The sequence below is a fragment of the Sesamum indicum genome, linkage group LG5, assembly GCF_026168435.1.
Source record: "Sesamum indicum cultivar Baizhima isolate 11 linkage group LG5, ASM2616843v1, whole genome shotgun sequence".
Classification (NCBI taxonomy): domain Eukaryota; kingdom Viridiplantae; phylum Streptophyta; class Magnoliopsida; order Lamiales; family Pedaliaceae; genus Sesamum; species Sesamum indicum.
Genome location: NC_142661.1, coordinates 17,882,333 through 17,892,189, shown reverse-complemented (window position 1 = coordinate 17,892,189; position 9,857 = coordinate 17,882,333). Strand labels below are relative to the sequence as shown.

Below are 9,857 nucleotides of genomic sequence, written 5' to 3'. Positions count from 1 at the left end.
CCTTGGCTCCATCGCACTCTCATCCTATTCATGCAATGCAGTGCTAATTCTCGATTTGGGAATGAGTAGTGTGAGGTATTGATGAATTTATAGGCAGATGAGAAATGGGAATATAATTAATGGATAGATATTCTGAATTCGGAGTGCCCATGCAAAATGTCAGAATCCATGCTTATCTCTGCCTGTCAGCCTATCCAAAGGCCATGAACTCAATACTAATGGGGTCGTTGATCGCAACCATACCCTCGAGTCTTCAAGATTTGGTCCACCCGCGCTTTTTGATGTATTCCCACGCATCTTGATCCAAATCTCTGTCCCATGTATTGTCTAATTTGATCATGTAATTACAAGGGATGCGAGAGATTTTGGGAATTTCTTACTCGAATCGAGTTTGATCGGATCTAAATATATAGTTAATGAAAAGTGATAAATCACATGACAAGTGTATAATACTTGCTCTATAGATTTGATTTGAGTAAAAAAGAATTTCCTATTTATATGTGATGGGAGCAAGTACTGTCCAACATAATATATCAGCTCTACAGACGAGGGAATTGATAAGGACACGTGGCCTCATTCACAGAAAGGATGCAGAATGATATGACATGTACTCGTAAATTGTGATCGGAACCATTATGAAGTATTGTCCCTTTTGATCAGAGTTGCGTAATTTATCAAGAGAGAATAATTCTTGTAAGCGAGTTATAAACTACACAAACATTTATTTGCTACTAATGTAGGACAGGAGCAAACATTATTCAACGTCATATGTGTATGAGATGTATAATTTATAATGTAATTGATTCGATATTGTAAAATTTAATTTAGATAAGAATTTTAAGTGTGGATGGACTTGGTAAAAAGAGATTCGGAATGGTTGACGTTGTCTGGGCTAATTGCAAGAATATGGAATCTTTGCACGTCCATATTGTAGTAGTGAATGTGGAGTTGACCGAAAGTGCTGGTACTGTTTCTTTGGACAACGATTTGAATGTTTTTATTCTTTGCTTCTTTATTTGTCTCCTCTGCTATTTTATCCATCACAAAATAAATATATCACACTTAATAAATCATAGTTAGGAGCAATAACAAGTAGGGTCTTACTCTATTTAAATCCGTACCTATATAAGAAAACCCGTTCTCTTAAATAATACCAAAATCCTATCAACCCACTTAAAATTTTGTACATTTCTAGACCCAATGTCATTGTTTTTGACCTGATGTTTTAGATTTGGGTATGGCCTGGACCAAAACCTTTTTTCTTTTTTTGCCTCATAATATTGTTGGATAATATTTGATATTTTTGTTTAAAATAAATTAATTAAATAAATAAATAAATTTTGAATTAAAATTAAATTTCTTTCTTTTTGTTTTCTATTTTTACTCATAATTTATGTATAAATTTAAAATTATTGAGATCAATTCACAAATTACTCTTTTTCGATAGAATTTTTTAAATGATATATTATTTATACTACTCATTACAAAATAATCTAATGAAATCATTAAATCTACATATTTAATAGCAATCAAATTTAACATTATAGAACTTTAGAATTCAATTTTATCACTTCGAGTTTTCAAGTAAACACTATTATTGTCTATCAAGATATTAAAAAATATACATAGCATGATAATATATTTATATAACTGATTATTAATTATTTATTTGATTAAATTTTTTTACATATTTAAAGAATTACACGATAAATAATGTTATGATGTCTTAAATTTTTTAGATATGTTCACTTGAATATAGATCAATTGAAAATAATAATCTAATTGAATTATGAAAAAATATTTTTTGGGTCCAAATTGGGCATTTCGGTCCCACAAATATTGATGGATAGAGAGCCAATCCAAACCCAATTTACATTTTTTAATGGGTCTAAATTTGAGTATAGGTCTAATAATATTCATTGGGTCTGAATTTTAGAATTAATCTATGAGTTTGTATAGAGTCTTATCCTACCCATTGACACTCTTAGTCGTAGTAAGTTAAAAAGGTGTATAATAAATGAAACCTGTCGAGTTTGAGTTTGGGTTTGGTCCAAGTATTACTTGTAATATAATATGATTAAAATTTGTATTATTTATTATTTTTGAAAAGTAAACGGCATGTCTAAAGATGCATTTTGTAATTTCTGCATTTCTCAGGGGTATTCATGTCTTTTAAGGATTTTTACCAAAAAACCCCTATAATTTTATATTTATTACGGGATTGGTCAATTATTATTTATATATTAAATAAAAAATAAATTATAAATATATTATACTTATCATATAATTAATATTTATTTCGACCAACTCTATCAATATTTTAAATAACCATATGAGTACTCCATTTAGGAAGAAAAATAATTTGGCGTAGCACTGTTGATGCTCTGTACTCCCCCGCCCTAATCTTGTGTATATTTTATTTTATTTTATTTTTCTGATTATCTCAAAAAAAAATTCAAAATAAAGTTTCTAATTTTAGAAACTCCATCTCAATAAAATTAATGATATAACACATACTTTAATTCTTAATTATTACTCATAAAAAAATAATACGAAAACATTGTGATAAAAAAATGAATTATTCTATATAATATAAAATACTAAGATTCAAAAACCACAACAAATTAATCAATACTATCTATCACAATCAAACAAATTCGTGGCAGAGAATATAAGTATTAATAACAATTAATTAATATTTGCCATGATTTTATCTTTGACCGAACCAAATGTTATAGTTTTTAACTATAATTAATATTCCGACATCGCTTGCAAAATCAACTGTTGTGCAACTTTTGTTAATTAATATTCCGCATGATTTGATAATTAAACATAATGAAAAAATTATATTTCTTTTAGTACCTGCAACAATTCAAAATTTTGTCTCCAATCATAATTAACATAATAAAAAATAAAATATAAATACATTTGTTATATAATTCATATATAATATATCAAGAACAAACAACTAATTACATAATAAGTTATAATAATATTTTAATATAATTATTATATATAATCAAATTCGATCCGAATAAAAATTTGTGGCTAAGACAAAAGTATTTACTCTGATCGAGCAAACCCAAATAACGTGAGTCACGATGGCACTATGGCAGAAAGCGAGAAACGTGTTTCTAGCTAGTACAACCGGTAGTTCATGCATGAGTTTTCTATTGCACAAACCACGATTTTGGGCCTATAAATATCAGCTAGTCCACTCCACTCGGATCATCCCACTCACTCATCATACTAATAACCAAAAGCGCTCTTTTTTTCAATTCTCAATCAGCGCTTCTTACTGTTCCCTGATCAATGGACTCTCAAAACAGCTTAGCGCTGATTAGCAGCAACGTCGACGTAGCGCTGGTTTCCGATTATCAGGTGGCAAGGTACAACGCCGCCAAGCTCACCCGCCGTGATTTCGACAAGGATTTCGTCTTTGGTTCCGCTACGTCTGCTTATCAGGTTTCGTGAAAAAGCGCTTTTGCTACAACTATAGGATTATAAGAAGCGCTTTTATGCACATTGTGTGTACAAAGTAAATATTACTTGTTTATTTTAATTAATGATAATTATACACGCAAAGCAAAGCGTATATATTTTATAATAGAAAATTCAATCAGAATGCGATTACTACTTGCAGATTATAGCTTATTAAAAGCGCTTAAATGTACATTAATTTTAGGTTGAAGGTGCTTTTGCTGAAGGTGGTAAAGGCCCTAGCAACTGGGATGCTTTTGCCCTTAGGAAACCTGGTATTTCTTCTCCCTCTTAATTGCTTTCAGTGTGTGTGTGTGTGTGTGAAATGTATGGGTTGCAATTGATGCATGTAAATGGATGGGTATGGGTGCAGGTAAAATTGCGGATGGTAGCAACGGATGTGTCGCTATAGATCAATATCACTTGTATAAGGTACGATTCACGTTAAGTACACACAGTGAATGTGCTAATAGTAATTCTAATAGCTAAGTCATGGTAATTCAGGATGATATCCAGACAATGAAGAAAGTCGGGCTCGATGCATACAGATTCTCAATTGCATGGTCTAGAGTGTTACCTGGTACTAAATATTAATGAAATCTGATATGCTTTCTTGGTGAAAATATATATTAATTAATATTACATGGATCAGGTGGAAGATTGTCTGCTGGTATAAACAAGGAAGGCCTCAAGTACTACAGCGATCTTATCGATGCCCTCCTAGCTGAAGGTTAATTGAATTTTTACTTTAGCTTCAAAGTCTTATTGATAATAATTTATGATTATTCTCTTTAGGGATGGAGCCCTACGTCACTCTCTTTCACTGGGACGTTCCCCAGTGTTTGGAAGACGAGTATGGTGGCTTCTTAACTAGCACTCTAATTGTGTAAGCAACTAACTCATCTGTCTCTACCACCATTTCGCTTCGCTACCGAAATTAATATCATAAAGTAATTTTTTAAGTCTAATTATGACTAACGTTGTTGTGTCGATGCACGACAGGAAAGATTTTCTTGAATTTGTGGAGTTGTGCTTCTGGGAATTTGGCGATAGGGTGAAATACTGGATCACGCTGAACGAGCCATGGACCTTCACCAATCATGGCTACATACAAGCGATTTTTCCACCTAACCATGGTTCGACTGTGCCGGAGCCTTCCGGAATCCCCATCTTCCATCACAGAAGTAGTGGCAAATCTAGGGAAGTTGCCTCCAAAGGGGATCCCGGGACTGAACCATATATCGTGGCACACAATTTGATTCTTGCTCATGCTGCAGCTGTTGATCTATACCGAAAGCAGTTCCAAGTGAGTTTAATCATTTCTCCAAAATATACTCTTTCGAGTACTATGATCTAAGTTCAAATCATACCTACATATATATATATATATATATATATATATAGGTATCTCAAGGAGGCAAGATCGGAATCACAAATGTGTCCAAATGGTTTGAAGCCCTTAACGACAATCAGGATGACAACGATGCTGCTAATAGAGCTGTCGACTTTATGCTAGGATGGTAACCCAATCTCGAATCCACCCACCTTATTTGTACCTTTCATGACGATCAACATTTCAAATATCTTACCTAACTCATCCACATATATGTCGGAAAATGTGATGTGTACATGCAATTTCGTGTTTTCTTTTTAGGTTTGTAGCACCTATAGTAACGGGCGATTATCCACCAATTATGCGACAACTAGTAGCCGATCGGCTACCTAAATTTTCTCCAGAACAAAAGAAGTTGGTAAAAGGATCCTATGATTTTCTGGGAATTAACTATTACACCACCAATTATGCTACCTACACACCCAACCCCAGTGGCACTAAACCAAGTTACTATGCAGATCAGCTGTCTACATTCACAAGTAATTAAATTTTTGTTTGATTTTCAACTTAAATTATCAGGGCACTTTTGCAGTTTCTCGAATTTGTTATGTTAATTTCTTTTTCTTTTCTTCTTCTTTTTCCTTTGTTTAGCTGAACGAGATGGGATGCCAATTGGGCCAAAGGTAGAGAATCCTGGAACTTGGCTAAAACTGATTGTTTTTTTTTTTTTTTAAAAAGAAAATTTAATATTCAAACTATATATTTTTTAATTCTTTTTCTTTCTAAAATTATAGGGTGGTTCAGACTGGATGTACATTGTTCCGAATGGAATTTACAAGCTCTTGGTTCATATAAAGAGGACATATCATGACCCCCTCATCTACATCACGGAAAATGGTACGAGTATACATATTTTAATTAATCTCTATAGTGTTGAGGAAATATATTATAATTTTTTATATTATTTACCAAAATAAATAAATTCAATGTATCTCCACTTCAATAATTAACAAATTAAAGGGCGTTCCTTATTTAATTTGCATAGGGGTTGATGAAATCAATGATAAGAGCAAGACGGTTTCAGAAGCTCGCATCGATGATATGAGGGTTAAGTATCACCAGGACCATCTCTACTACATCAAAAAAGCCATAGAGTGAGTATATATTAATTCCAACTATCATTTTTTGTCCGACAACGTAGTATGACAGCTTATTTAAACCACGATTGAACTGTTTTTTTTAACCTTTGTGTAGCAACGATGGTGTAAACGTGAAGGCTTACTTCATATGGTCGCTGTTCGACAACTATGAATGGGCAGAAGGGTACACAGTTCGATTTGGCATATTTTACATAGACTTTGAGAACGGCCGCTTAACGCGATACCCTAAGAGCTCCGCTATATGGTGGAAGAATTTCCTCGCTACTCCCATACTCCTTCGAGCTAGAAAGAGACAAGTCGAAGAAACTGAAGACGTCGTCGACGTGTCGGTGAAGAGGCTTAGGAGTGGCCAAGGTTATAACTGATGATGATCTTCATAGTTGCAGGTAGCTGAATGAAGGATGTTTTGGTGGAACTAGTACTGAATAAGCAGTAGTTTAGTTCCAGCCTTTGTGCTGTGAGTTCACAAAGATCTGCATTGTTCTGTACTCAATAAATGAGGTTATTCCGATCCATATTGGCTGTGTTTTGTGCATATGCAAATGAATTGCTGTTGGCTTCTCTCTTGGGGATAATTGTAGCGTCATTTCCTAAGGTTCGGTATAATTACATATAGATCAGTATAATTATATATAGATTTTCTGTGATTTGAAAAATTATATATAGCACCTCCATTTTTTGTTTTCGTTTAAGAAATAAATTCTCTTGTTGATCAAAACTCACCAAATTTGTTGATATTAGCAACAAAATTAAATTAAAACCCATGTTTACTCTCAATTGAATTTATTATTGATTTACTGCGGGTTAAATAGATATTTTTTTCCCACCAAACTATACCCTTATATATTTTCACATACTAATGCATAAGAGGAGGTATATTTTCACCCTTATAAGGACAGTTCGATGAGAAAAGAGGCCATCCACACCCTTTGCGCTTGTACAAATGTAGTTGGTGCTTGATTTTTAACTTATTAATATTTATTTTACCCTCACTTACTATTATAAATACATAGATGCTGAATTTTCTTTTACATTTGCGGTCAAATAATCAATTTTCAAATATATATATATATAAGGGAAATTTTATCATTTTTTTTAAAATTTATGGGGGATTTTCATTCATTTATATCTACTTTTCTAGAAGGGTAAATGTCCCTATTTTAACGACAAGAGATAGTGTCAATTCCACTATACAATTTTTACAGTTATTTTCACTACCAATAATGTTGGTAACAATCAAATGATGTAATGCTTCAATGGGTCCAATACATAATGATTTTTTAATCACATATATACATTTTTATTAATTATTGATAAATAAGGATTGGGTCAATACATAATGATTTTTTGATTCGAACGCAAGACTTTTCGTAGAAAATTTTGAACCCAAACCATTGAACTGTCCTACAGGAACATATACAGATTTATGATTGGATAAGCAATTTTGATATGTTAAGTTAGGTTTCTTTCCCCTTGTTTTCTTATAGTCATAAATAATCTTTTAATCTCGATATGTATTTTTTTATATTATAGTCCATAAAAGTTCATATTTTATTTTATGTCAATCTCTCGAGCGAAAATGTCATAAAAATATGGTCATGCTATACGTATATGCTATACTTTCAAGGGTAAATATATTATTATTCACCTTTCTTAAATAAAATAATATTTTTTTTCACATGAACATGTTTTTGAAAGCTATATAATAACATATTTTTCCTTGAAAATATAGTACATGCAGATTACATGACTAAATTTTGATGACTGTATTGCAGGAAAACAAATTGGGGAATTATAATAAAATAAAATGAACTTTATGAATAATAAAGTTAGGAAAAAAAATGAAGGATTAAAGTGTTTCTAAACACAAATTTTTAAATACTCATTTATGATTTTAATTATTATTTTTTTAACTTTTCTTTTTTTATCTTTGTGTGCCTCCCGATTAAATTATTTTTTTTAAAATAATAGGCTTTTATTGCACTCGGGTTTGTTGCTAGAAGTCAATCAACTTGAAAGAAAAATTATATTTTAAAAATATTTATTTTTGAAATTAAAATTTATTGAAATATTTAATTCATCAAAATTCGTTCGTATATTGCCCAAAATTTGATAATTGTAGCCTCGTAAACATATTAAAATCAACTCTACTGTCCACTAAATCAATTTTGAATAAATTAAATGAAAAAAACAATATTAATTAATATTTTATAATCGTTACAAGAATTATGTAATAGCGAATAGTAATACTTAATAATAGTCTTGGAAGACTCGGGACACGAAGTGAATTGAACTGCGTCGTTTTGAGCCCAAATCCCTATATTATAAAGTCTCCTCTTTCAAAACCCTAATCCACAAACCATAGAGCCAGCGCAAGAATGAAGAAGAAGAAGCAAAAGCCAACCACTCCCAATCCCGCCGCCGATGAATTTGGTGGTGACCTGAAATCGATAATCCATGCACACAGCGAGTATTTTGATCACTTGATAGAACTGATACCCCCGAGATTCTACCTGTCGAACGACGATGCAGATTCCAAACCGTGGTATCAGGGCCTCTCAAAAGCGGCGAAGGCCTCCTTAAAGCAGCAGTCCAAACAAAACCTTAAGCTAGCCCGCCGCCAACGCTTCGACCCCGATAAGGAACCTTCCTCCACCCTCCAACTCCTCCAACAACAACAAAACAACAAAACTCCCGTTCCCGGTGAGAGCAATTTCACCAATCTTGAAGATGGTGAATCTGGGGCTAAGCCCGTCGATGTGGAGGAGAATAAGAAGTCGGTTACTTACGAGGAGCTGAGAGAAAAGCTGCGTCGAAAGATTGAATTGTTGCGCGGAAACCGCGGTGAGAAGAAAAATGATGAAAAGAAGTTGAAGAATGATGGGAATAAGAGGAAGAGGGATGGTGAGAATGATGGAGGGCAGAGCGGGAAGGGAGTGCATTTGGATGAGGATGAAGATGGCGAGGAGATAATTGAATATGGGAAGGTGAGATTGGGAGACGAAGAGGAGGGGAAACAGGGGAAGAAGAAGAAGAGGAAATTGCCAAAGGCCAAGGAGTTGGAGAGGGTGAAGAGAACAGAGGAGGTGAAGAGGGAGAATCCCAGTGCGGCTGAACGCGAGTCATGGAAGGCGGCAACGAGCAGGGCAATGGGGGTGAAGGTGCATGATAGTGCACGTTTGATTAAGGAGAGCATGAAGAAGGAGAAGAGGAAGAGGGAGAAGAATAAGGAGAAGTGGAAGGAGAGGGTGGAAACCCAGGAGAAGATGAAGGAGGAGAAACAGCGGAAGAGGAAGGAGAATATTGTGGGGAGGATCAATGAGAAAAAGATGAGGAAGATTGCCAAGCGGGAGAAGAAATTGATGAGGCCTGGTTTTGAGGGTCGGAAGGAGGGCTTTATTACTCCAGAGTGAAGATTTATGTTATTGGCAATCTTTTACTTTCTTTCTTCCTATTGAATTAGGATTGACAATGTCAATTGTTAGTTCTTACTATGTTGTTCAAGGAATTTTATGATTATGAGCATCCATGAATCACACCTAGTGTCATTACATGTTATACTATGCTTATAGAACTGATGATTTTCCTTATTCTGGTCATTAGAACATGGTATAAAAAAGCTCTTGCCTGATTTCAGATTAACTACTTATGTAGGACTGTGTGTAATGAGGTTGCTGTGATATCAAATTGAATGCTTCTAATCACATGAATGTTGTTGAGTAACTTGAGTTGTTATTATGTAATAGGATTATTGTCATTTGTGCAATTTTCATACCCTGTAAAACCTTTGGAGAAACAACCTGCTTTGCAGTGCCGTCCTTCCTTTGGGTGACAGAGCTGTCTGTAAAGTTCTTTTTTCCCTTCATAGGCAAATACATCCATAT

The 9,857-nt window shown here is 33.6% G+C and overlaps 2 protein-coding genes across 2 annotated transcripts; both read left to right on the top strand.

Moving 5' to 3' along the window:
* The first annotated feature begins 3,232 nt into the window (after window positions 1-3,232).
* LOC105161651 (oleuropein beta-glucosidase) lies at window positions 3,233-6,537 on the top strand. The gene is made up of 13 exons (XM_011079406.3): window positions 3,233-3,465; window positions 3,686-3,755; window positions 3,854-3,912; window positions 3,985-4,060; window positions 4,133-4,210; window positions 4,276-4,366; window positions 4,483-4,786; window positions 4,885-5,000; window positions 5,135-5,352; window positions 5,465-5,496; window positions 5,608-5,710; window positions 5,859-5,967; window positions 6,068-6,537. Exons 1-13 carry the CDS (start codon window positions 3,313-3,315, stop codon window positions 6,336-6,338), a joined length of 1,680 nt encoding a protein of 559 aa, XP_011077708.1. The 5' UTR covers window positions 3,233-3,312; the 3' UTR covers window positions 6,339-6,537.
* A 1,773-nt stretch (window positions 6,538-8,310) lies between these two features.
* Window positions 8,311-9,509, top strand: LOC105161650 (uncharacterized). Its single transcript, XM_011079404.3, has one exon. The coding sequence runs from the start codon at window positions 8,352-8,354 to the stop codon at window positions 9,384-9,386; it is 1,035 nt and encodes a 344-aa protein (XP_011077706.1). The 5' UTR covers window positions 8,311-8,351; the 3' UTR covers window positions 9,387-9,509.
* Window positions 9,510-9,857: the final 348 nt, after the last annotated feature.

Coding starts and splice junctions, on each gene's coding strand:
- LOC105161651 (XM_011079406.3), top strand. CDS start 3,313: ATGGACTCTCAAAACAGCTTAGCGCTGATTAGCAGCAACGTCGACGTA. Junction 5,353..5,464: donor TCAGCTGTCTACATTCACAA/GTAATTAAATTT, acceptor TCCTTTGTTTAG/CTGAACGAGATGGGATGCCA. Junction 5,968..6,067: donor TACATCAAAAAAGCCATAGA/GTGAGTATATAT, acceptor ACCTTTGTGTAG/CAACGATGGTGTAAACGTGA.
- LOC105161650 (XM_011079404.3), top strand. CDS start 8,352: ATGAAGAAGAAGAAGCAAAAGCCAACCACTCCCAATCCCGCCGCCGAT.